This window comes from Lynx rufus, unplaced genomic scaffold, assembly GCF_022079265.1.
Source record: "Lynx rufus isolate CCGP_SWC_20201006 ecotype Redwood Valley unplaced genomic scaffold, mLynRuf1.p SCAF_8, whole genome shotgun sequence".
Lineage (NCBI taxonomy): Eukaryota > Metazoa > Chordata > Mammalia > Carnivora > Felidae > Lynx > Lynx rufus.
In genome coordinates, this window is record NW_025814896.1 from 103189094 (window position 1) to 103216611 (window position 27518).

The window sequence follows — 27518 nt, forward strand, 5'->3', positions numbered from 1 at the left end:
TATCTCAATAAATTTGTTTATTACATATGGAAATGGCATTTTGACGATATTACATTAAATATAGTATATGAACATTATTTCTGAGATACGGAAACAACCTAAATGTTCATCGAGAGATGAACAGACAAAATGTGCTATATACATATAATGGAATATTATTCAGAAAAAAAAAATTCTGCCACATGCGACACAAGTAAACCTGAAGGACATTATGCTAAGTGAAATGAGCCAGTCACAGAAGCACAAACTCTGCCATGATCTCACTCATACGAGGTATCTAGTCACTCACAGAAACTAGAATGATGGCCCGAGGAAAACGGGCAGTTGCTGTTGAACGGGTGTCAGATTCCACTTAACACAAGACGAGTGAATTCTAGATACCTGTACAACGTTGTGCCTGTCATTAACAATACTACCATGTACACATAAACATCTGTTAAGAGGATGGATGTCAGGGTAGATGTCAAGTTCAGTGTTTTTACCAAAAACGAACACACACAACCCCAAAGGGCACAAGGAATCTTTTGGAAGTGGCATTTATTACCTTGATTACAATCATTTCACAGGTGTATGCATGTGTTCAAACCCATCAGATTGTATACATTAAATACGTGCAGTTTTGTAGAACAACTACATTTCAATAGAGCCACCTTTTGTTTTTACTTTAATGGAGATATAAGAAAATATAAAATTACATCTATGGCTTGCATTGTATTTGTATTGGACTGCTCTGCTCTAGCCAGAGAAATGTTTGATGGTCACTGCCTGCTGAAAATAGGATATAAAGAACCTAGGGTTGGAAAGACTTCCCTGTATATCCGTCTACTTACCAGTGTATCATTTTTTGAACATAATGTATTAAAAATCAACTTCAGAAGTTCTTATACTGGATAGACTCAGAAATCCTGAATTCTCAGTTGTTAGGTCTTGGTTGAAAACTCTAACACCCTTGGAAAAACTCCACAGTAACCAAGTAATATCTTCACTAAACTAAAGTTACTTACATCTTATTTTAATCTGATAGTTTTCCTAACCCAAAAGGCCACATCAGGTTAAATGACATCCAATTTCACTTTGATGTTCATAGCTGCCAGTTCGGCTACAAAATACCGGAAAACGTAAGGCACAGAAACAGTGTCAATAGTATCGCTGCGATTACATAAAGTACAGTTGTACTTTCTGTTGCGCATGGCAGACCAAGAAGGCGGTGGCTTCTCCAAGAGTGGAGAGAGTAAACTACCACACTCCACGCACACGTGGGCTACCGATCGATCCGAACAGTTGAAGAGGCGGTCATGAAGGAGAAAAGATGTACCGTGGGCTAAAAGAGCATCCCGCTCCATTTCCCCAAAACGGATTCCGCCCTGGACGTTTCTTCCCCCAATAGGCTGGTTAGTGACTTTGTCTCTGGCTCCCGTCGTTCTAACCTGGAATTTGTCTGAGACCATGTGGCGTAAACGTTGATAATAAACCACGCCTATGAAGATGTCTGCTTCCAGTTCTATCCCACTGATGCCACTATACAGCCTCTCGGTGCCATAGAAGTTGTAGCCAGCAGCTTTCAACATCTCACCGAAGTATTCTAAGGCTGAGTTCTCCTCTGAAAAGGTGAAGGGTGTAGCATCGTGGCAGAGACCGTGCAAAGCAGCAGACTTCCCCGCCATACTCTCAATTAACATACCAATGGTCATGCGGGAGGGAAAACCATGAGGATTGAACAAAATGTCTGGGACCATCCCACTCTCAGAAAATGGCATGTCCTCAGCTGGCCACAACCGGCTCAAGATGCCCTTCTGCCCATGACGACTGGCAAATTTATCTCCAATAGTTGGGTTCCGAGGGACTCTCATCGTGATGCAAATACACTTGAATTTCCCACTGCCGGTGTCATTACTGCACACTTTGATGTTATCCACAATGCAATTTTCTTTACTCCTAGGAAAAAATAAGCAGACGGGAGGTCAAACTATGTTCTTTAAACTTACAAAGACACTTAAGTGTTATTGATATAATTAGTGCGTCATATAGGATATTTGCAAAACTTATTCCTACCTCTACTCTCCAGTACAAATAGATATGGTGTCCCTACGAGTATTTACGAACAGGGCTACTGATTACGTTCACTACACAACTATGCCCATCTGAAAGAACGGCGACAGAGGCAACTGAAAAACTATGATGAAGACCTACTGTTGAAACAATTTTCTGGATGTCAAATAAGCTAAAAAATTTTTAATTTTAATAAAAGGCACAGTGAACTTGACATTTTAGCTAGGAAAATTCCTAACAACATGCCTGAGAGAGATGATCAAGTTTGAATAATACAGTTTTGAAATCAATCACAGGTAACTTGTCAAACTATGAGACTGACAAGAGAAGTAGAAAAACAAAGGCCATACAGCAGACACAGAACTTTGTCTCATTTAAGAAACGTCACTTCAGTTATGACTGAGTCAGTGACTAAAACCATCACTTCTGTCTTCTCCAGAATTCTCCTGTTAAAAGATAACATTCACTGACCACCAGCAATTTCATTGAGAAACAGCCTTCACAAAGTAGTATTGGGTATCCGAACTTACTTATAGTAGATCACAAAGTTTTCCCCGGTGTTGAGGTTCAGGTAGCCATAATACGGATCTCCATACTGCAACTGTGCTCCGATAAATGGCAAGCCATCATCATCTAACTTCTGCAAAACCCGTGGGTCACCAGGTTTGACTCCGAACACCAGACTATCATCTCCTTGTTTAATTTTTTCAGAGAGATCTATGAACTCAGACTTGTAGACACTTCCATGGGCAAAGCCTCGTTCCCAAGAGGCCTTATTCACAATCTGTGAGATCAAAAAAATCATTAATTTAAGAGACTGAGGCCAAATGGGGATTTTCAAAATTAAAACTAGTTAGAATTAAAATACTGGGTTTATGATAACTGCCATTCTAATTTTAAAACTCCAAATTTTCCAAGTCACCTACACTAATAAAACCCAGACACTTGTAAATGGCTTAAGACCTAATCATACATAAATATAAATGATAGGGGCACTTTGGTGGCTCAGTCAGTTAAGCATCTGACTCTTGATTTCAGCTCAGGTTGTGATCTCACAGTTCATGAGATCAAGCCCCACATCGGGCTCTGTGCTGACAGCACAGAGACTGCTTGGGATTCTCTCTCCCTCTCTCTTTGCCCCTCCCCCGCTCACATATGTGTGCACTCCCTCGCTTAAAATAAATAAACTTAAAAATAAATAAATATGAAATGTAGACCTATCCAAGACCTTATTCACTCAGCATCTACTCACACATGCACTCAAATATCCATGATATATGCATATTTGAATATTTAGTGAATATCCCTCAAGGCTTGCCATTTTCTTTCTTTTTTTTTTTTTTTTTTAATGTTTGTTTATTTTTGACAGAGAGAAAGAGTATGAGCAGGGGAGGGGCAGAGAGAGAGGAAGACACAGAATCCGAAGCAGGCTCCAGGCTCTGAGCTGTCAGCACAGAGACCGACGTGGGGCTCAAACTCACAGACTGCGAGATCATGACCTGAGCCGAAGTCGGACGCTCAACCGACTGCACCACCCAGGCGCCCCAAGGCTTGCCATTTTCAATGGAGACTAGGAATTCATCATTTAACAGAACACTCTGGTGCCAGGACATGAAAATATTCCTTCAGTAATCCCACAGTAAACAAAAAAGTTAAAATGAAAAGAAATGAGGGGTGCCTGGGTGGCTCAGTCAGTTAAGCATCCGACTTCAGCTCCGGTCATGATCTTGCGGTTTGTTGAGTTTGAACCCCACGTCGGGCTCTGTGCTGACAGCTCAGAGCCTGGAGCCTGCTTCGGATTCTGTGTCTCCTCCTCTCTCTGCCCCTCCCATGCTCATGTTCTGTCTCTGTCTGTCTCTCAATAATATAAACGTTAAAAAAAATTTTTTTTAAAAAAGAAAAGAAATGAAACTACATTCTCTTGGCAGAACTCACCATGGCATCTTCCATATCGTAGCCAGTGTAAGAAATAACAGCAACAATGGCATTTGTCCCAATTGGATAGTTATCCATATCATAATAATCATACATGTATGGTCTCACTAAAGGGCTTTGTGGAGTCTGAAGACGATACAGTTTATTATCTGATCGAGCTTGGTAAGTGAGAAGTGGAAAGCCCATAGTTTGCTTCCCTACAAAGGAAAAAAAACCCTTAGCATCGTTTTCCCCTTGACTATAAAGGTCATATATAAAATTGGTAACAATAAAACATTCATCATCAGGGAATGAATAAATCAATCGTGGTGGTTCTGCTCACTACAGACTAATACACAGCATGAAAATGAAGCAGACCATGTGTATCTATGTAGCCAGACCATGAAAACGATGCTGAGAGGGAAGAAGCACAGAATGACATTTAATATTATACGATTTAGGTACACATCCCAGATAATTCCACTCCTAGTTTATGGACATGTGTATAATGTAAGAAAAGCATAAAAAGGATGCATATAAATTATAGGATATTACTAGTTGGGGGACAGACGGGGTGAAAAGCAGACAGTAACTATTATCTATCTACTTAGATTACTTCCTTACACACACACAGAACACAATGTCAGTATCTGCTAATTCTGGGTGTGGGGTACAGAGGGTAGGGAAGTAAGACTCTTCTTTGTACTACTTCACATTACAGAGAATCAACCTGAAACAAAATGATTTGTAAGACCATATGTGTATGCATACATACACAGTGAATTTTAAAATCTAGAAAAGGAGACTTCCAGCTTCCAGTAAGAGAAAGCTACACCTCAGCACATTAAGATCCAGAACAATGCAAAACAAAAAACCACCCCCCCCCCCAAACACACGCAGTATGAAAGCACTGGAGTCAGAAACTGGAGAGGAATTCACACTTGGACAAAAGAAACAGTACAGAGGGAACTACTAGCTTTTTCAGCTTTTAATGTTTTTGCCTGATGGTTCAGTCACTGTAGTGGCTACCACTTGGATAGAAACCTACAGTCTTACCAGCCTACAGAACCACGGAACAGAGTTCAGAACACAACAGCAACTGGAAAGTAAGGGGGTAGATTTTAGAAAGGAAAGAACCATGAAGAGCCTTAAACTCTGCAAATAAACGGAGTCCAAATCCTTGGCGGACTAAACTATGCCTGTGACAGATCCAAGCAGGCCACCTGAGGCTAAAAGACCATACTTCAACTGCTGTGTTCAGCTATCTACCAATTAAATCTAAAAACCCATCTTTTTGAAGGACCATAATAGAACCGACAGTCTTTAAAATCTATCATTCACGATGTCATGGATACAATCCAATATTACTAGAAATACAAGGAAATAGGAAAACACAACCCATACTTTAAGAAAAGTGTAATCAATGCAGATGGATCCTGAGATGACCCAGATGTTAGAACCAGAAGACGGTGATTTTTAAAAACCTGTAATAACAATGCTCAAAAACATAAAGGGAAATATGTTCACAAGGAAGACAACAACCTCAGAGAAAATAGAAACTATAAAAAAGAAACAAACAGAAATGCTAGGCTAAAAAACTAAATATCTGACATAGAATGAAAAATCAGTGAAATTAACAACAGATCAACAAATTGATCCAACCCGAAGAGGAAAAAAAAAGATAGAAAAGGAGATTATAAACCAATGGCTTACAGAACAATACCTAAAGTTTTAATATACATGACACATAAGTGAAATCTCAGGAGAGGTATGAGAGAATGGGGCAGAAGCAGTGTTTTTACAATTAATGGCAAAAACTACAAATTTAATTACATCTTTTATTTTTTATTTATTTTTTGACAGAGAGCGTGGTAGCAGGGAGAGGGGGTAGGCGGGGGGAGGGAGACAGAGAGAGAGAATCTTAAGCAGGCTCCATGTCTAGCAGGAAGCCCAAGGCTGTGGGGCTCATTCTCAGGACCCTGAGATGACCTGAGCCAAAATCAAGAGTTGGATGCCAACTCAGGCATCCAGGCGCCCCGATTGACTCTTTAAAACCAGATTTAAGAAGACCAATACACTCCAAGCACAAAGAACATCATATCTAGGCATATCATACTCAATCTGCTACAAATCAAATATAAAGTAAAAATCTTAAGGACAGGGGAGGGTGGGGGGCTGGGGGAGGAACACATTATCTACAAGCAATCAACCATAAATGTAACCACTGACTTCTAGTAAAAATAAGAGACCAAGGAGAGACAGTTCGATACCTTTTAAGTGCTGAACAAACTAACTCTCAATTCAGAAATGTACATCTATTTCCTTCAAGTGAAGATCAAACAAAGACATTTTCAGAGAAATAAAAACTAAGAGGATTTGTAGCCAGCCACCTAAACTATAAAAAATGCTAAAGGAAGCTTTTCAGGCTCAAGAGATATTACTTGGAGGTATTCAACGGAACACGGAATCATCAGGCAGGAATGAAGAATATTGCAAGGGATAAGATGTGGGTGACTACATGGTTTGTATTCTTCAAAAGTCAAATCACAAGACCTCAAACAAATCCAAATTGACAAACGTTGTACAAAATAAATTACCTTTTGGTTCAAAAACATCAATGTCAAAAGTGACAAAGGCTAAGGATCTGTTCTAATTTAAAAGACTAAAGAGACATGACAACTAAATGCAACTTGTTATCCTGGACTAGGTGCTACGCAGAAAAAAAAAAAACTGCCACAAGCCATATTTTTGGGACAATCAGTCAAAATTTGAGTAAGGACTATAAAATAGTATAACAACATCAATGTTAAATTTCCTGATTTAAACGCTTGCCCCTGGTTACGTAAGCGAACATCCTTGCTGTTAGGAAATACACAATGAAATATTTAGGGGTAAAGGGGCATCGTGTCTATAACTTCCCTTCAAATGGAAAGCAGGGCAGATGAGACAAAATGTTAACAGAATCTAGATAAAGGGTTTATAGGAAATCTTTGTACCATTCTTGCAAGTTTTCTCTGAGCTTGAAAGTATTTCAAAATAAAAAAGTTACAAGCGCTTTTCTTCTGTGTGAATACCACCACCACTCTCTACCCCCTCTTACCCATCTGGCACTGGTACATGTTCCGAGGACTCTGGTTGTGATCAGAGAAAGGGATGAAGTTGGCGATCACACTCAGCAGGCTGTGAGGGAAGAGCTCCTGGTGGGTGGTAACTCCGGCCAAAACCTCATCCTCGAAGATGGCAATGTTCATGAAGATCTGGAAAAAAGGAAGGGCGAGAAGTTCAAGGCACAAAATAACTGACTGCTAGCATATTAACTCATCTTATCTCTCAGAGTTTAGGACTCAAAGCCTTGAACGAAAACCTTCCCCACTCAACATCATGAACACGGACAGGATCCACTGGGAAGCAAGGGGAAGCTTCCAGTTAGAAATATCGCTTACCTGACCCGTGTCACTCTAAATCCACCCTGGTTCAACTGTGGAAGATTGGAAGAAAGAAATTTTTTGGTAGCACAAAGCCCACAGTTTCCCAACTGCAAAGATGGAGGCAAAGGCGGTGAGTGAGTCTAATGGAATGTTCCCACCTCACACCTGAGGCAGAGTCAGGTGCATAGGAGCTGGGCAGGATGGGAAGGCAGGTAACATGACCATCAACCCTCTCTCTCGATAGGTGAGCGGAGGGAGGAAATGTGAAAACGGCTTTGTGTTCATCATAGAGGAGACAGAGGTAAGTTCTGATTTTCTCTCAAACTCCTGATGGTTATCAAACAGCGCTAACATTTTTAAAAAGTAGCAGTGATTAAGTCTTCAGAAGTCATATACCACACAAGTAGGTTCAGGCACCAACACAATGCTCTGTGTACCTGTTCCATAGTTCCAATTAGTTCTTCTTTGCCTAATTCCAAGTTCTGCACAGGCCGCACAAGTCTACAAGGAGTGGTAAACAGGAATAACCCTGGGTATAGACTTGGTTTTCCCGTCATGGGGATAAGGGCCACTTCCATCCAAGGAGGAATTCTTTTTTCTCTCAACACCTGTTTTCAACAAAAAGAGTTCAATTAAGAAGTGATGTAGGGGGGCGCCTGGGTGGCTCAGTGGGTTAAGCGTCCAACTTCGGCTCAGGTCATGTTCTCGCGGTCCGTGGGTTCGAGCCCCGTGTTGGGCTCTGTGCTGACCGCTCAGAGCCTGGAGCCTGTTTCAGATTCTGTGTCTCCCTCTTTCTCTGACCCTCCCCTGTTCATGCTCTCTCTCTGTCTCAAAAATAAATAAATGTTAAAAAAATTAAAAAAAAAAAAAAAGTGATGTAGGGGTGGGCACTTGGGGGTCATGATCTCATGATTTGTGGGTTCGAGCCCCTGCGTGAGGCTCTGTGCTGACAGCCTGGAGCCTGCTTCAGATTCTGTCTCTGTCTCTCTCTGCCCCTCTCCTGCTCATGCTCTCTCTTACTCTCAATTGAGCCACCAGCCAGGCTCCCCTAAATGGATTAAATTCTTAACACAAAGGCCAAAAAACAAAACAAAACAAAAAAAACCACACACACAAAAAGATAAAACCTGAAATTAATACTGAAAAAGGTTCAAGGCAATAAATCAAAATTCTGCATTCTCTCAAATACCCACTGCTTAACCTAACCAAGAAAAAAAGCTGGCGGGGGCGGGGGGGGGGGGGACAAATGCACAGAGTAAGAAATGAAAAAAAAAACAACCCAGTGAAACTAAAATTTAAAATCATGGGTCTAGTCTAAGAAATCAAGATGAAATGGATAAAATGCAGGTTACCAAAACAGACCTCAACAGAGGTAGAAAGCCTTTTTAAAGATGATCGAGTTCCATATTAGAAATAAACATATCTAGAAACTATCCCTAAAGAAAGCACTAGAGCCAGATGGTTTCATAGGGGAATTCTAGCAGACTTAGGACCAGATAACCCAATTTCTACAAACTGTTCCAGGGCACTGAAAACAAAGGAAAACTTTCTAATTCTTTTTATAAAGCAGAAATGTATCTATTAAGAAAAAAATAAATTTTTACTATTTAACTGGTATTTCTTAAATATTAAGAAAATGATACACCATGACCAAGTGGGATTTATTCCAGGAATTGAGGGTTCATTATTCATCACTAGTACTAGAGAATGATGATCAGGGAATAAATTAATATAATACACTTAGTATATCTAAAAGAAAATACTACAGATTTCCCCCAGAACACATCAAAGAATGAAATACAGAATTACCGTATGATCCAGCAATTCTAATTCTAGGCATACACGCCAAAGGACTGAAAGCAGGAACTCAAACAGGTACTTGTATATCCATGTTCACAGCAGCATTATTCGTGGTAGCCAAAAGGTAGGAGCAACCTGGGGCACCTAGGTGGCTCAGTTGGTTAAGCATCTGACTCTTGATTTCGGCTCAGGTTATGATCTCACAGTTTGTGGGATCAGGTCCTGCATTGGGCTCCGCGCTTCCAGCACGGAGCCTGCTTGGAATTTTCTCTCTCCCATTTTTGTCCCTCAGCCCTGTCACTCAAAATAAATAAGCTTAAAAAAAAAAACAACAACACAAACGGTGAAAGCAAGCTAAGTATCCATCAATGAATGAATGGATAAGCAAAATGTGGTAGTATACCCAATGGAATATTCTTCAGTCTTAAAAAAAGGAATGCAATTATTTTTACGTTTATTTATACATGTAATCTTTACAGCCAACGTAAGGTTCAAACTCATGACTGTGACATCAAGAGTCACATGCTCTTCCAACTGAGCCAGCCAGGTGCTCCAAAAAGGAATGAAATTCTGACACAGGCTGCAACAGGGATGAACTTGAAACATTACGCTAAGCGAAATAAGCCAGACACAAAGGGACAAATCCTGTATGATTCCACTTACATGAGGTACCTAGCAAAGTCAAAGTTCATGAAGAAAAGTAGAACAGTGGCAACCAGGGAAGGAGGAAATGGGGAGCTCCTGTTGAATGAGTACAGACTTCCAGTCTGGGATGATGGAAGACTTCAGGAGATGGATAGGGTGGTGGTTGCACAACAACCTGAACATACTTAATGCCACTGGACTAGAAGCTTAAAAATGGTTACAATGGTAAATTTTGTTATATGCATTTATGAACAAAACAAAACCACAGGGACCTCTGGAAAAAGTGAAATCATACAATTTGAGCATCAAAATAAGCAACAGCAACAGAAGACTCATGAAATAAAACAGGCATCTGTAAATCTATGCTGCTGTGAATAAAAAAACATATAAATGGAAGAGAAAGGAAAACTCTACCTTACAAAATAGCAACTCACAAACACAGAAGGAATGATAGAACTAGGAAACAATCACGGGGCAGCCATCACAATAATCATTCCCTCAGGAAAGAATCATCAATGGGAGAGTAATAATTCTGCAAAGAATTCGCCAACTTGCAGGTAAAAACTTGATGAGGCTTTCACATAGCTTCTTCCAAATATCTCTCCACAAATTACTAATTACCCAGAAAATTAGCAACAGCACAGTGCATCAACCTAGAGAACACAACCTTACCGCGATCATAATTAGCGTCACTAGTTGTGGGACAAGTCAACATCATGTGCCTCTTTTTTTTTCATTTTTTAAATGCTTATTTATTTGAGAGAGAAAGAGAAAGAGAGAGAGAGAGAAAGATTGAGAATGAGTGGGGGAGGGGCAGAGAGAAACACACACAGCACCTGAAGCAGGCTCCAGGCTCTGAGCTGTCAGCACAGAGCCCGATGTGGGGCTTGAACTCACAAACCGTGAGATCATGACCTGAGCTAAAGTTGGCCGCTTAACCGACTGAGCCACCCAGGGGCCCCAAGATCATGTGCCTCTTGAAAGGATATCCTGAATTTCATCATCAGAAAGCTACACACCAACATAAATAAAGGATAGCTATATAATAACTGGCCTGTAGTTTTTAAAAAAGTCAAGACACAAAGAGCTGAAGGGCCGTTCATGATTAAAGGAGACTAAAGAAACACGATAATTACATGTAATACATGATGCTGGACTGGGTCCCAAACGAGGATAGAGAAAAAATTGCTGTCGAAGACATTCCTGAGACAACTGGCATAATCTGAGTGTCAGCTGTGGACTCCACCACCCTGACCTTCCCTGATGTTGAAAAGTGTACTGGGATTATTGAGGAGGAAAAGCCCTTGTTCTCAGGAAGAATACACTTGATGGTGGCAATCTTCATGGAAAAGGGGATTGGTCTGAATACCACCCTCAAATGGTTCAGAAGAAAAAACTATACAGGCTTATAAAGGGCATACAAATGGATAAAGCATGTGGGGCAAAACCTAACAACTGGTGGATCTAGGTAATGGGCAGATGGGAGTTCTCTGTGGTGTTCGAACACCTTTACATTTAAAATTGTATTGAACAGGGGCACCTGGGTGGCTCAGTCGGTTGAGCGACCGACTTCGGCTCAGGTCATGATCTCACGGTTTGTGAGTTCGAGCCCCGTGTCGGGCTCTGTGCCGACAGCTCGGAGCCTGGAGCCTCCTTCGGATTCTGTGTCTCCTCCTCTCTCTGCCCCTCCCCCACTTGTGCTCTGTCTCTCTCTGTCTCTCAAAAAATAAATAAATGTAAAAAAAAATAAAAAAAAAATTGTATTGAACAATTTGAAAACTAAAAATACCGAAAACTGAACCAGAGTACAGTTTGAAATAAACCACAGCACGAACTATAATTCATCCTGTTGCCAAAGAACAATTCTTCAATGCCCATTGTCTCATACCAAAACTCTTGTTAGGAAAATTCCAAATATAAGTTAGTCAAAGAATGTTATTCTACTTTTTTTTGTTAATGTTTTACTTATTTTTGAAAGAGAGAGACAGAGCACAAGTGGGGGAGGGGCAGAGAGAGAGGGAGACACAGAATCGGGAGCAGGCTCCACGGCTTTGAACTGTCAGCACGGAGCCCAGTATGGGGCTTGAATTCACGAGCTGTGAGATCATGACCTGAGCCGAAGTTGGATGCTTAACCAACTGAGCCACCCAGGCGCCCATACCCGACTTTTTAAAAACACACTTTCATGGGGCGCCTGGGTGGCTCAGTCGGTTAAGCGTTCGACTCTTGGTTTTGGCTCAGTCATGACCTCACGGTTTGTGAGTTCGAGCCCCACATCAGGCTCTGTGCTGAGAATGCAGAGTCTGCTTGGGATCCTTTCTCTTCCTCTCTGCCCCTCCCCCTCCCTGTGTCTCTCAAAAATAAACTTAAAAAAATTGTTTAATAATAATAAAAAATAAATAAATAGAAATCCACTTTTAAGACCCAGAAGGTAACAGGGTGTGACTTATACCTTACATATCTTCAACATTACTTGAAATATAAAGGACGTATTTTGAGGCCCCCTGTATGCCACTAGTATTAACAAAACAAAAAAAGTTAAAAATTTGTAAGATTAGCAGACTAGGGCCTCAATGAAACTACCAAAAAAATGCATGCAGGTCAAAGAATCTGTCACTGACCCTAACCTCTGAAGCCAGCACAAGACAAGACTGTGACACTACAGGGGATGTGGAGGCACTTTCAGAATCAGCTTCTGACCTCCAGAACCCCTGGCCAGTCTACGCTGCCCTGGGGCTACCTCGACAACGAGAAAAGGACAGACAACCTAGGAGTAAGGGACAGAACAGTTCACAAAGACATAAGATCACCTTAAAGTGTCGAAGAGAATCTGCAACACCAGGAGCAAGGTCCTTATCCACCCAGCCAACCATGACGCCGTCCAGCAGGACAGGGTAGCACTCACTGTACGGCCGGTGTGGAGCTCCATCAACTGGAGTGACCCCTGGGGAAGTGAACAGACCAAATGCTCACACCAGAGTGCTTTCTCCTACGTTAAAAAGTCCCTCCAGATAGGCTCTACAACCGCTTCATCATTTTAGAGATCTTGCCTCCAAACCAGAACATTTTTATATTGCTTACATGTTTCCAAGCCCTTTCAGCAAGGATACACAAGAAACTGGTGACTCGGACTGTCTTTGGGGAGAGCAGCTGGGGGACAAGGGTATAAGAGAGGCTTTCCTATGTATATCTTCTATGTTTTGATTAGAACCATGTAAATAGATAAACTTTTCCCCAAAACCTCAACTGCACTTGATCCTCCTTATTTGCGGATTCCACATCTGTGAATTTGCCTACTTGCTAAAATTTATCTGTAACCCCAGCATCAAGACTAGTGGTGCTTTTGTGTTTATTCCAGGACATTCAGCCAAAGTAGAGATAGCAGCTGTGAGTCCCCCAGAACAAAGGCTCTGTCTCTTATGACATCAGGGTACAGACTACTAGACAACCTCTTTTTAATGGTCTTCCTGCAAACTGACACTGTTTCCTACTTAAAGATGCAGTGGTCGAGTCACCAGATACAGGGAGTGACCCAAAATGTTATTTCTGATATTGTTGAATGTTAATGCATTAACGATAATGCTGAATGCTGGTGTATTTGAAATGTTTTGACATTTTTATTTTTGCAAAAAATAAAATAAGGGGCGCCTGGGTGGCGCAGTCGGTTGAGCGTCCGACTTCAGCCAGGTCACGATCTCGCGGTCCGTGAGTTCGAGCCCCGCGTCAGGCTCTGGGCTGATGGCTCAGAGCCTGGAGCCTGTTTACGATTCTGTGTCTCCCTCTCTCTCTGCCCCTCCCCCGTTCATGCTCTGTCTCTCTCTGTCCCAAAAATAAATAAACGTTGAAAAAAAAAATTTTTTTTAAAAAATAAAATAAAACTATAGCATTTAATTTCTCCCTCACTCATTCTCAAAAAAATGCACCTGACCTACAGACGAGCCAGGAAACCAGCCCGACTCCTGCACACAAGAGTAAACAGAATTCTTGCAGGAATTCCCTGCTTAGTTCCCAAAGAAGCATAACTTGACAGTTATAACATAACAGTTTGCACCTGTTAAAACCCCCACACCCAAACAAGACTGTTTATCACTGTCCATCACATACCCAAGCTGCAGAGCAAAGCCGGAATAGATGCTGTATACACAAACTGTGTGACGACCTCACACACGGCAGTCAGGTGGTTCATCAGGCCACAGGGCTCCCCATCTGGGGTGTGCACAGGACAAAGGAAACCCCAGGACTCCGGCAGCAGCCTGCGTACTGTGGTGGTCCTCATCTTAGCAAAATCAGCCCCTCTGTGCACACAGCGGAAATGGGAGAGATAGCGTATGAAGTTCAGCTTATCAGCCACAACACAAAGTCCAGAATCTTGCAGGAAGCCAAGACCTTAATAAAACAAAAGTCATTCAAAAACAGGCTAAACTTAAAAAACAAGTGTATTTCGATGCGAGGCTCTGAGGACAAAACCTCAGAGCACACTATAAATCAGAGTGAGTTATAAAGTTTATTAGCGCTGACGAGTGGGAAGGATTTACAAAATTAGTAGTAAAAAGGCAGTAACCCCCCCCCCCAGATTCCCCAAGTTATATTAGCCCCACTGGTTCCCTCTCTCCTTCTACTACTACCTCCTTTGTGGGAAATGTTAAATGAGTGTGAAACAGCAAGTAACTAAATGGGATTCATCAGAGAGGGATGGAAAATATGTAAGAAGTTGTTAGTCGTAAAAAAAAAATCTGCATCGGTACTATCTGTGTAAAAAAAAGTCAACAGTATTACTTCTGGGCCCTCAATGACTACTTAAGTTTTTCAGGCCTTTCTGATGGACCTGGTTTAGGTGATGCACCCCCATCCCCGCCCCAGACTACCTGTAACAGTTCCTCACAGATCTAAGCTATCTTTAGAATTCTAGAAGGAGGCACAGAGATGCATGTGATGATAAGAAGTGGATTTAAGCTCTAAAGATGCCTTGTCTCAAGCCCTTCAGATTGATGCACACTGATGCACACTTGTCAAATTTACAACATGAAATCCGTCTTTAGTGAAAGGGACAAATGCACTTTTTTAAAGGCCTTTTTTCTTTTTTTTTTTTTTTTTAAGTAGGCTTCACACCCAGCACAGAGCTCAACATGGGTCTTGAACTCATGCCCCGAGATCAAGACCTGAGCTGAGATCAAGAGTCTGACGCTTAACCAACTTAACCACCCAGGTGCCCCAAGGGAGGAGTTCACTTTTAAAGAGAAACTCTCTCAGCAATATATAAATCCATATTGATCAAATAACTTTAAAACTGTACCTAAAATGAAGTCTATCTATTTTTATTTATTTTTATTTTTTTAATTTACATCCAAGTTAGTTAGCATGTAGGCAACAATGATTTCAGGAATAGATTCCTTAATGCCCCTTCCCCATTTAGCCCATCCCCCCTCCCACAACCCCTGAAGCCAATCTATTTAATTTCACCTGTTTTAGAACGCAGATTCCCAGTAGCAAGAAGATATTCAAATGGTTTTGTAAGGTCTGTTCCCATATTAAAAATCTTCATCAAATTTTCAGTGTTTATGGACACATTGGCCTTCTGAGCCCTCTTGTCTAGAGCAATTTTTATAGACACTAACCAAGCTTCCATTTTTTCCTGAAATAAAAAAAATTGAAACTATCACATTTAAATGACTCACATTTCATACTTACTCCCACATAATAATCCCATGTCCATAACAAAGGCCCACTAATTTATACATTTGACATGGAGAACGTCTGGCCTATAAGCCTGAAAAACAGTCTTTCGTCACACTATTCCTGTTCAGGCAGAAGCCACAAACTCCTGCATATCAAGGTTTCTCAACCTCAGCACCACTGACATTTTGGCTAGATAGTTCTTTGTAGTGAGGGGCCAGGCCCTGCATGCAGCATATTTAGCGCTATCCCTGGCGCTGACCCACGGGATGCCAGTAGCATCCTGCAAGCTGTGACAACCAAAAATGTTTCCAGGCACAGTCAAATATCCCTTGGAGTGAGGCAAAAACTGCTCCTAGTAAAGATTATCCACATTCACGAAAAGAATCAAAAGTTTGCTCTGGGAGGAAGCGCCTGGGTGGCTCAGTCAGTTGAGTGTCAGAGTCTTGATTTTGGCTCAGGTCATGATCTCAGGGTCGTGGGATCAAGCCCCGCGTTGGGCTCTGCTTGAGATTCATTCGTTCATTCATTCATTCATTCATTCATCCTCTCTCTCTCCCTCCCCCACCCCCACTCGTGCACACACTCTCTCAAATTAAAAAATAAAATTAAAACAAAAACAAAAATCACATTTGCTTTGGCTTTAGAAAAGTTTTTCATTAAAATGCTCTCATCAAGAAGTCAGAACAGCTTCAACCCCAGAAACAGGCAACGAGTGCAAAGCTTTAAAGCAGCAGCCACTCTCTTAACAGTAAAAACAACTAAGAAGAGTCCAAGTCCCCAAATGACACCCAACACACAAGACAGCTGACAAACTGGTAGGAAAGAGTGACACTCTCTTCTCCTGTAAGTCTGAAGCAAAATGGAAAAGAAGTGAGATAGCAGAGTCAGAAAACAGGAAAGAAAAGCCACAGACCTGAGGACCAGAGACCCAGGTAGCAGCTCTGTGACCTGAGACAGGAGACCAGAGGAATGAGGACCGAAACAGTCTCTCCCTGGTAAGAGGTCTGCCTATTGTCACTTTGTAGTTAACTGGCTAAGGTGAGCAACTAGCATGGGGCACATACTGTAAGCTGGCACCCTGCATATTTATTTAAGCCTCACAACAAACTTTTCTTCAAAGAGCAGTGCATTATAGGACGACCTGGGCCCAATTTATTTCTGTCTTAAGAATTTTCCAGACTTTACAAAGGTAGCAGGTACAAAAACTCATTATGAAGACTGAGGTGCCGGCTTGTAATCAAACACACTTCTATGGAGAGACAAACAAACTATCACACTAAGTAGAATAAATGAAAATTATAAATAGCCTCCCGTCAGTGCAGGTCAGGTTCTCCCGCCAACTCGCATTTTTGGAGTTCTAGCACTTTTTGACTTTAGAAATGCAGTCGAGTGACTGGAGACCTGTATGTAAGGCCTGCACACAACAGCGCAAGAGAAGTGAGAAGAGGCCTCTAAGAAGCCTTCCTATGAGGTCCCCAGCCTTTCTGGTAAAAGGTTCAGGGGTATAAAGCTGAGCAGACAGTGCCTCTGGCAGGGAGGGCAGACACCACAAAGGACGATGAACAGCGTTCACCAGAGCTGTTCTAAAGTTCAGAGAGGGCAGCTCTTCAGTATCTCTCGCTCCCTCACTATTAAGAAGCCCTCAGAACCAAGCACGGAAATCACAGGACACCTCAATCTCCGCTGTGATATTCAGTGAAATGGCTACTGAAGTCTGTAGTTCAGATGATGTCACTGTCCTGTACCTTCCTGAAGATTCTTACTGTGTCCCAGAGTCAGGGATTCAGAAGCTTAAAACAAAGCTGGTATAAAAGTATGGAAATCTGGGGCGCCTGGGTGGCTCAGTCGGTTAACCATCTGACTTCGGCTCAGGTCATGATCTCACAGTTCGTGAGTTCGAGCCCCACGTCGGGCTCCGTGCTGACAGCTCACAGCCTGGAGCCTGCTTTGGATTCTGCGTCTCCCTCTCTCTCTGCCCCTCTCCTGCTTGCTCTCTCTCTCTTTCTCTCTCTCTCTCTCTCAAAAATAAATAACATTAAAAAAAAAAGTATGGAAATCACACACGTTTGGCTAGTTACATGTTATCATTAATGTTATGACCGAGACTTGATGTTGCCTTTAACCTCTTAGAAATATTAAAGAAGTTTCTGAATTTGGTATAAACTTAAGATCTTGGATTAAATCCCTTACTGCCGAACAAACAAAAAATTAAAAAGGCAGGCTAACGTAAAGTGCCGAAACTACAAATTGCAAACACGCAGAAAACAGTGCTACCGGAAACCGTCTCACCATTCCATAAGAGGGCCGACTGGCCCAAGGATGAAAGCAGCAAGCGTTTACCTTCAGAAACATAAGGAAGAGCTGACCAGGTGTAAGGACTTCTTGATTCACTAAACTGTCAGGATTCTCCTCCATGCACTCTCCTTTGGCTAAAGCAAAGAGCTTCCGGGTCATGAGACAAAGCATGTAAAACTTTTCAGTACTGGATTTCAAGTGGATACAGATGCACTGGCTGTGTCAAAACAGAAAGCGAAGCTTAAAACGACTGAGCTGCTACTAGAACTTGATGTCCTACGAACCCAGGTTCCCGATTCCCATTTACTTAAAAGTTCTTACTCATTTTTAAAGGCAACTGCTTTTCCTCTTTACTGGCAACATTAGCAAAAGGACAGTACATGCTCACAGGGTCTAGAGCTGTGCTGGACCACATGGCATGACATGCAGAATGTGGCTATTTAAATGTAAATTAATTACAACTAAATAAAATTAAGAATTCAGTTTCTCAGTGGCACTGGCCATTCAGGTGTTCAACATGTGACCTGTGCCTACATACTAATTTACACGCTAGTAACTGTACATGGTTACATAACAGAGTCCTTGCCTTGGAGAAATAAAGGGACAGGATGCCTACAACTTTCAAATGTTACAGGAAGAAAAATGCTGACCTACGTAAAGAGAAATCAAGAGAGCAAACGTAATAAAAATGGTAACAACTAGTAAATGTGAAGTGTCCACGGTACTATTTTTGCAGCAATTCTGGAAGTCTGGAGTTGTTTCAAAATAAAAGTTTAAAAGCACAATAAAATAAAACGAAACTACTATAGAAAGAAAGGTGTGGATGGCCAGAGGAACAGAGCTGGGCCCTGCTTCCTTAGACCAGAATGCTACCCCCAGGTCCATTCTGATTCCCAGATGACTCATAGCCGTAACTACAACCTCCCGCCCCACAGACAACCGTTTAGGCAAAAGCACGTACTTAAACAGAAACTCTGCAGCCTGTTCATTTGGGTACCAGTCAGGGAGACTGAGCTTCACTCTGAAGCATTCACCTAGATAATTAAGGACCTGTTTTTGTGTGGAACAACCCTCTTCCGTTACGATCCTTAACATCTGAGAAATGGAGTTCCTAAAGAAAGAGTCCTCCTCTTTGCCTTTGATGAGCTCCTGAAAAATCTGGTAATCGGAGAAGTTGACAAGTGCCTAGAATAGAAGAAAAAAACAAAAAACAAAAAACCAAGGTTTTCTTTTTAATCGCTAGTCATAACTAAACAATTTTAGCCATTCTATTTCCCTAGGAAGATTTAGCACTCCACTACTGGCAAATCCAAATGAACTCTCCAAAACAAGGCATGGCTTGTATGGTAAGACAGCAAGATGGCCCCATCATCATCCTTGCCTTCTGGTATTCACAGCCTTGTAGAGTCTCCGCTCACACTAAGTCAGCACTGGCCTGTGTGACCAAGACAACATGGTAAAAAAGTTGATGTGTGATTCTCAAGGTCAGGTCCCAAAAGGGACTGTGGCTTCGGCCTCACTCTCCTGGCTAACCCTCTCGGGGAAGACAGCCGCTTCCAGCAGCCTGTGGAAAGGCCCACGTGCACAGGAACCAGGACCTGCTGCCACCAGCCTGCAATGACCTGCCAGCCATGAGTGACCACCTTGGAAGTGGATCCTCCGGCCCTACTGGCCTTCTAAATGACTGCAGCCCCTGCTGACATCTCACTGCTACCTCCAGAGACCTTGAGGCACAAGTGCCCCAAATCCCAGCCACTTCCAAATTCCTGACCACAGAAATAGTGAGAGAGGAAAGGTTGTTGATATTTTGAGCCACTGCATTTTGGGTAATTTGTTTTGGAGCAGTGCACAGCTGATACAGCCATCAATTCCACTCGGGAGAACCTATCCATTCTGCACAGAATGTGACCTCCACTGAACCTCTTCATAGCAAAAGAAACACATTCGTTAAGTCACACCTTCAGTGCAAATCCCAAAGGAAGGAAAAATAGTTCTTTCCGGTAAATAAAGTTCAACATAACCGTGCCATTTTCCAGGTAGTGAAGGTTCATGTTGACAGCAGAATGTTCTTCCCTTACACAGTGCATTGAAACTCCTATAGAAACAAAGCAAAAAGTCAAAAACTCAGTAATACTGTAACTGCTTTGATAATTACTTTTTTCCCTAAATTATTTTTAACCCTCTTAAAAATAGAGCCAAATCACTAAGGTTAGCCAAGACTGGCAACCAAAAATGTCTCCAGACCTTGCCAAATCCCCTAGGGCACACAATCTCCCTAGGCTGAAAACCACTACAAGTAACTGAAACTACAAATTTAATGAAACTTCAAAGTTTCCTTGTAGAGCTGGGTCCGTGTGTTATAACACGTTATATCGCGAGCACCTTGCAGAGCCTCATCATACAGCACTTTGTATCCCCTGTACTCTGTGGAATCTGATCAAGAGAAAATGGCTTCATCCAAGAGTCCAAATGGAGAAAAGCAGAATTTTAGATTTTGTTTCAGCTTTAACAAAGACTGGAACGGCATTCCACATCAGCGATGCAAAAGAATAAACGACTAGCCGTTTTGACTTGCTGAGATGCTATTATTCTAGGGATAGTATATATGGCTATCATTAGAGGCTGATTTTTAGCTCAATTATAAAAACAAGTTATTCACTTGCAGGGTTACCAAAGAATGAAAATGTTGTCTTATGAAGCCAGGCTCTGTCACAGTGAGCACTCAGAGGCCAGGTGGCTGTCAGCCAGGGACTCCAAGAGGAATGCCATGGAAGAGGAAACCTACAAGGAGACTTCTGAGGCCCACACCCCGCCTCTGGTTGAGTCAGGCCAGCCTTCGTCTCCATAAATAAGAACATCAGTACATGCATTCTTTCTTTCTTTGTTGTTAAATGTTTATTATTTTTCCGAGAGCAGGAGACAAAGGATCCAAAGCAGGCTCTGGGCTGACAGCAGAGAGCCCAATATGAGGCTTGAACCCACAAACTGCGAGATTATGACCTGAAATGAAGTCAGATGCTTAACCGACTGAGCCACCCAGGCGACCCATACATGTGTTCTTTCAATGTGAAAAAAATTAAACATAATAAAAGTAGGCTTCCTGCTATAACATGCTTACTAACTTAACAGAAATGCTTACTAGAAAAACAAAACTTTCCTAAAAGAACATTCCAAAGGTCACTACAACTTACCATACTGAGTATAGCCAGGCCCTCTGGTTTTCCATTTTGGTCTTACCATTGCAATGGGGAAATTTCTCCGAGGCATAATTAACATTCGGATGACTTTTTCAATGCCATTGATTATAAAATAGCCTCCCATTTCCTGCCGAACAGATGAATTATAATTTGTTAAACAAAGATACACTGTCAACATGAAGATAACTGCTAGACGCAGTGCAACGTGCAGAAGAGGCACGCAGAGGCGAAAGGGTCTACAGGTCCCCTGGAAACTTCATGGAAACTGTCAGTGTGTGAATTAAGTCTTCTCTCAAGTGCACTAAAAAGGTTCTAGGGACCTGGCAGAAAAGTATGGAAGGATCAGGATACTTTCCTCTACTAGACAGACTCGAACTAACTTGCCTTTCTGTCCCCCTAAAATGATTTCATGATTTAGTCTTCAAATGATATTTAAAAAAAAGAAAAAAAAACCTTACTTGAAAGAGATAAGAGATAATAGCCATTTTGCTTCCAGGTGAATATGGTTCCCAAATAAGTTAAAAAATTCTGACTGTACAAAAACTCTGGAAACCAGAAATTCAGATTAGCTAAAGAGGAAACTGTTTTTCATAGTTCTGGTATCACATTTTTTTTTTTAACTAAAAAAAATTTTTTTCATGCTTATTTATTTATTTTTGAGAGAGAGAGACACAGAGAGAGAAAGAGAGAGAGACAGACAGACAGAACACGGGCAGGGGAGGGGCAGACAGAGAGGAGAGAGAATCCCAAGCAGGCTCTGCACTGTCAGCACAGAGTCTGACGTGGGGCTCAAACTCACAAACCGTGAGATCATGACCTGAGCTGAAACCAAGAGTTGGACACTTAACTGACTGAGCCACCCAGGTGCCCCTCTGGTATCATAGTTCTATAATAAATAAAAAGCTACTACACATTGATACTATGAAGCAGGTATATCATGCTGGGTGCTCTATGTTACCAGCCCGTTAATCCTCATAACAATAAGTGGCACAGTTATTATGCCCAGAAGAGAAAACTGAGGCGCAGAAAGATGAAAATTCCCATGGGGCACCTGGGTGGCTCAGTCGGTTAAGCGTCCAACTTCAGCTCAGGTCACGATCTCGCGGTCCGTGAGTTCGAGCCCCGCATTGGGCTCTGGGCTGATGGCTCAGAGCCTGGAGCCTGCTTCCGATTCTGTGTCTCCCTCTCTCTCTGCCCCTCCCCCCGTTCATGCTCTGTCTCTCTCTGTCTCAAAAATAAATAAACGTTAAAAAAAAAAAAAAAGAAAATTCCCAAAGCCACATAACTGGTAAGTGGAGCACTTGGGTGTCAAACCCAGATCTGATACCATAACCCTCATCCCATCACAAAACACAGTCTCCCTACTGCCAGCGGAGTCTATATGTCTTGAGTACTTCAACTCAATACCACAAAACCACGTATCGCAGATGAAAACAATGCCGAAGGAGAGATACGGGAAGCAATTCAATATGCTCACAGAATCTTACTGTTGGTAAAGCAAGCATCTCATATGGAAAGTGTATCATGCAGGAAATTAGGGAACAACCTATCAATACTTCCCCCATAATAATATTCTCTAACTGTGCGGCCACTTTTCACACACGGTCTCATCTGAGACTCATTCTGAGCCTACGAAGTATGCAGCACACAAGATACCAAGCCCCATTTTACCTATCCAGAACTTGGAAGCGGAGAAAGAAAAACTGACTCTCACTGGCAAGTTTCTATCTTCTCACCCCCATCTCAGGCCTTTTCTACCATCACCTGGATGCCTGCAATTACCTCTGCTTCCTCATGGTGCTCAATGAGGGCTTTTGGAGGAAGGTTGTATAAGTTGCAAAGCTTAGACTTCACCATGATGGGAACATAGCCAAGAAACTGTTTAATGACTCCTTTTGAGATGCCATTCACTGCCCAGCTGATATCAGCCTAAATGAAAATGAGAGAAGAAAATTACTTAATAATAAAAAGAAACTACCTGGATCTACCAAAGCAAGTAAGTATTTTAAAAGAGTAAAGAAGAAGACCATCAGGTAAATGATTTTATCCTTTGGATTTAAAAGATAGCATCTTTAAATGACAGTACTAAGAAAGCAGAATTCTGGTAGAAGTTTTATTAGGCACCAGCCTTATTCTCAAAAACGTACAACCTAAGAGTCACACGCTGTCACTTGTACTCACTGTCAACTTGCCCCGGTAGGTACTCCTCCGGCCCCGACATTCTGCGGGATAAATGTTGAGCTCTTTGCAGATGTTTCCTTTTGGAACCATCGGTGGACTGATGACAGCATCCACAATAGTAAGAGAGATCCGCTCATCTTTGAAAGCAAATTCAAAGGGAGGTATAGCCTGAAATACAATCCACACGATGAACTGCTTGCATTTCCAAGGCCCTCTTTCTCCAAGATTCTTCCAAAGCTCACGTGTTCTACAAGCACTGATGCCCAAAATGCCAAACATGACATATCTAAAAAGACGGTTAAAACTACATCCGGTCTACTCACACCCTCACTAAGTACCTGCAACTACAATGAACTAATTCAGCTTGTGAGTGTCTGCAACACGTCACATTTGTAGTAGGCTCTAGGGTACAGTTGTGTTCAGAACAAAACCGTTCTGTGAACCAAGTGCCTGACTTCTCTATTGTACGTGGTACCTGCAACGTGCACAGCAAGACAAATGGGACTGCTCCTAACAGGAGAGGATACGGAAACATCCTCCTGATTTAGGACCGGACACTCTAATGCCATCATTCTTTACGCTGATATTTGTACATTTCATTCCATGGTGGCCGCATACCGAAACCAGAGCCTCACAGGTGGTGGCCACGGTGGTTCTTCCCGTTGCACAACAGCTGCTTCTCTGCACCACTCCCTGGGGAAGCTCTCCTGTTCCGAGGAAGGGGCATCGCTGAGCTCTCCTACATATTAACTAGGAACAACCTCCTAGCCTTAGCGTTAGAACAAGAATGCCAGAAATGGAGCCAAGAATATAGAGAAGATTCTCTACCCCCATGTCAGTTCAACTGACCTTGTCTCCATTTTCAAATGTTATCTAAAGCTGGCATTGTTTTAGGAGTTTTTTGTTTTAGGATTTTATTCTAACATAAAATTTTCATGTATTTTTTATTTAAGGATGAAGCATCAATTTTCAAAAGGGAGATCAGAAGATTTTCTTTCTCAAGTCGCAGCTACACTATCTATATCACAATACAATCTTGTTATTTGAGATAGTTAAGGTCTATAAAGTTGCCACAAACACTGAATTGTTCTTAGGGGAAAGTTACGTTCCTGTCTCTGATCACACTTTTGTCAACTGATCAATACATAAGCTTGTTTCATGTACATTTCTATTTAAAGACACCTTACTTAATATATATCGTTTATTCATTAACACTGAACTCACAGCCAACAGCACTAACTCATGACTGAACAAAGGTTATTTAACACATATTTCTCTTAAGGGGTACATCACAGCCTTTTTGCACTTAGAACATGAGATAGCACTTCAGCACTATGCTTGAGGGCTATTTTAAAGAGTGAAATCACCAACAAAAAGCACCAGAAGGAGAAAAATTGGACAGATTTAGAAAAGGATACTTGTTTATAGTATGGAACTTGAAACAAGAAATAGAGCATCACCTTCTTGGACCTCAGCTGAAATGGTGCACACTGGGCAATTCAAAAATTTCACCATTCTGCATGTGGTGGTATGTACTGATTTGTGGGCTATGAATAGATTTTAATGAATAGGCAATTCACAAAGACGAATTCCTGAATAATGAGATCGAATGTATTCTGAAAAGATGACTGTGAGATTTATCAATTTAGACTCACAGAATGAAGAAATATATCCCCCCCCCCCATATTGGGCAAAACTGTAAATAAACCAAAATATGACAAAGGCTATCTTTCCCTTGACTTTATAAATGTTAGTCGTTTACTTTACTGTTTTATGTAACAACATTTTCCATACAGTATTCTGGTACTAATACTAAGTTGCAGCATCACTATCTGTGCTGACCACACTTTCTACATGTACTTAATCAAAATAACTTATCACAAGAGGCTGAATACAGAAGCAGAAATGCAAATCCAGCTGTCTTCTAATAAGCCAGACATTCAAAAGACAGGAAAAATATCATTTACCTATTAATTTTTCTGCTCTAGAAAAAAAATATTTTTAATGTTTATTTTTGAGAGAGAGACAGAGTGCAAGTCGGGGAGGGGCAGAGAGAGACGGAGACACAGAATCCGAAGCAGGCTCCAGGCTCCGAGCTGTCAGCACAGAGCCCAACGCAGGGCTCGAACTCAAGCTGTGAGATCATGACCTGAGCCCAAGTCGGACGCCCAACTGACTGAGCCACAAAGACGCCCCTAGAAAAAATTTTTTTAACCATACCACTGTTTTATTAGGGATTTATTCAGGTTAAGTCTCTAGAAATAAGGGAGTCACTTAGGGGGCACAAAGCTGACGAAGCTTCCTCAGATCTCATAACAAACCACCAGCTTAGCAGGCTCTTTGGCTATATCACTGCCTCGTTCCACCTACAAATTATTTTAAGGATACTGTTTTGGCCCCACAGACTAGTAGGTGGGGTAGGTTTCCCCAACCCAAAACATGAACAGCATAAAGGCCATGAAGCCCAAGAAGTGCTTACACATGAGATTCCAGGAAACAGGTGTGGGGGGATGTGCCCGCACGGTTCCTGATATACATGTCAAGGCCCCAGTGCATCGGTTCACCCCAGTTCAACCTCAGGTCTGGGTGGTCCCAGTCAGACCATGGATCCCTCTCCTGTTGCAAGCCATCAGGAAGCTTCCAGTAGTTGCCTTACCCCATGCCATCACCTGGATGTGGTTGGTAGGTAGTCTTCCACCCACATATTATCCTTCTTGGCAACGGCAGCCTGTTCTTCTGGGATCTTGGGATAGTGCCCTGGAGCATGTCCTTGGTAATGTGGGAGGCTCTCTGTGCACCTAATGGCACCAGGGTCCCAGCTGCCCTTTGAGCCATCGGACTACCAGGACCTGTGCCCTGGTCACTGCCATCTTCACCTTCCCCCCCCCCATTTTTTTTTTAATGTTAATTTATTTTGAGAGAGAGAGAAAGAGAGAGAGAGCGCGAGCAGGGGAGGAGCAGAGAGAGAGGGAGACTCAGAATCTGAAGCAGGTTCCAGGCTCTGTGCTGACAGCAGGGCTCAAACTCACGGACCTCAGATCATGATCTGAGCCGAAGTTGGAGGCTTAACTGAGTCACCCAGGCACCCCTCTCCAAAAATATTTTTAATAAAAATGTTAATATATCATTGGTTTATCTTTTAAATGAATTCATATTTTAAAATTTTCTCAATTTTAATTTCTAATAGAGTAAATACTGATAAACAAAGCTCTTTAGGACCCCTCAAAAATTTTAAGAGTGGAAGGGGGTCCTGGGACCAAAAAGTTTGAGAACTTCCAGTCTATGTATTACTGGCACCCTCAGAGCCCACTGCCTGGGAGACGCTGGCGATGCTAACCAAATGAGACCTTCCCCCACCATCTTCATTTGAACTCTGCTACCGTATCCTTTAGATCAATCAAATCACTTAATGTTGAATAAGTGTCACTACTACTCAGTCTCGCTTTCAGGGCTCATTTATATCTTCCTCAACACCCACCTAATTCAGAGCAGGTGCCCAGTAGTTTCTCCCTTTAAAGCTAAGAAGAACACCGTGGAAGGATGACCTCACATGTGGAGTCTATGTACAAATAGGTTCAGAACCTTTTCAGGTAAGTTTCGGAGAGGTAAAACTTCAGTGACATGAAAGCATGTGCGGTGTGAATGGCACACCCACCATAGCATAGCGCCTTCCTCACTCTCAGGCATGCAGACATTGGCTAGAAAACACTAAGGTTCCAACCACGAAGAAATCCAGAAATCACAAATACATCTAGTACTCCCCCAGTCGACTAGACTACAAGTGCCAGGCCCCCCGCCGAGCCTGGCACGATCTGGGAGAACTATTTGGGATTATACTGTGATCTCCCAGCCATCTCTCTGGGAACCCTACCCAAGGCCACTGCCCCACTTACCCCAGCATCTTGGATCTATCCCGCACCCCTCGCCACACAAGCATCCTCCCACCCACCCCCCTCGTCCAGCCCGCGGGGTCCTTCTCCTGTGCCCGCCTCGAGTTTCGCCTCATCTGGGGCCTCGTCGGAGCAAGTGGCACCGGAGATCGCAGAGCGACTGCAGCCTGGAAGGACGCCGCGCTCACCTGCACCGCGTGGCTGAGGCCCTCGCGCACAGCGTAGTTGAAGGACTCGACATGCGCCCGCGTCAGTTCCTGCAACGCTGGCTTTTGGTGCTCCCGCGGGATCCCATAAGACGGGTCAGTCAAATGCTTTAAGCTGGGTCCCTTGGGCAGGCTCTGCCACCGGCCGGCGGGATCCATGCGTCCTCCTGCACACCGGGCGCCAGCGACTGCTCCGCACGCGCCGGGAAGAACGGCAGGCGCCCCGGTGCCCACGGC

General features: G+C 42.5%; 1 protein-coding gene and 1 pseudogene across 1 annotated transcript; both read right to left on the reverse strand.

Annotated features, from left to right (window-relative positions):
* POLR1B (RNA polymerase I subunit B) lies at nt 1–27518 on the reverse strand. Its single transcript, XM_047068943.1, has 15 exons — nt 27264–27518; nt 23186–23353; nt 22787–22933; nt 20999–21131; nt 19766–19902; nt 18769–18992; nt 17853–18024; nt 15297–15468; nt 13941–14222; nt 12647–12780; nt 7829–7999; nt 7064–7220; nt 3985–4181; nt 2580–2833; nt 1–1935 (listed from the first exon to the last, which is right to left on the reverse strand). Exons 1-15 carry the CDS (start codon nt 27438–27440, stop codon nt 1053–1055), a joined length of 3408 nt encoding a protein of 1135 aa, XP_046924899.1. The 5' UTR covers nt 27441–27518; the 3' UTR covers nt 1–1052.
* On the reverse strand, nt 25370–26055 carry LOC124503719 (NADH dehydrogenase [ubiquinone] 1 beta subcomplex subunit 8, mitochondrial-like; annotated as a pseudogene).

Coding starts and splice junctions, on each gene's coding strand:
- POLR1B (XM_047068943.1), bottom strand. CDS start 27,440: ATGGATCCCGCCGGCCGGTGGCAGAGCCTGCCCAAGGGACCCAGCTTA. Junction 22,934..23,185: donor CCTACCGGGGCAAGTTGACA/GTGAGTACAAGT, acceptor ATTTTCATTTAG/GCTGATATCAGCTGGGCAGT. Junction 8,000..12,646: donor ATTCTCTTCGACACTTTAAG/GTGATCTTATGT, acceptor TGTTGAAAACAG/GTGTTGAGAGAAAAAAGAAT.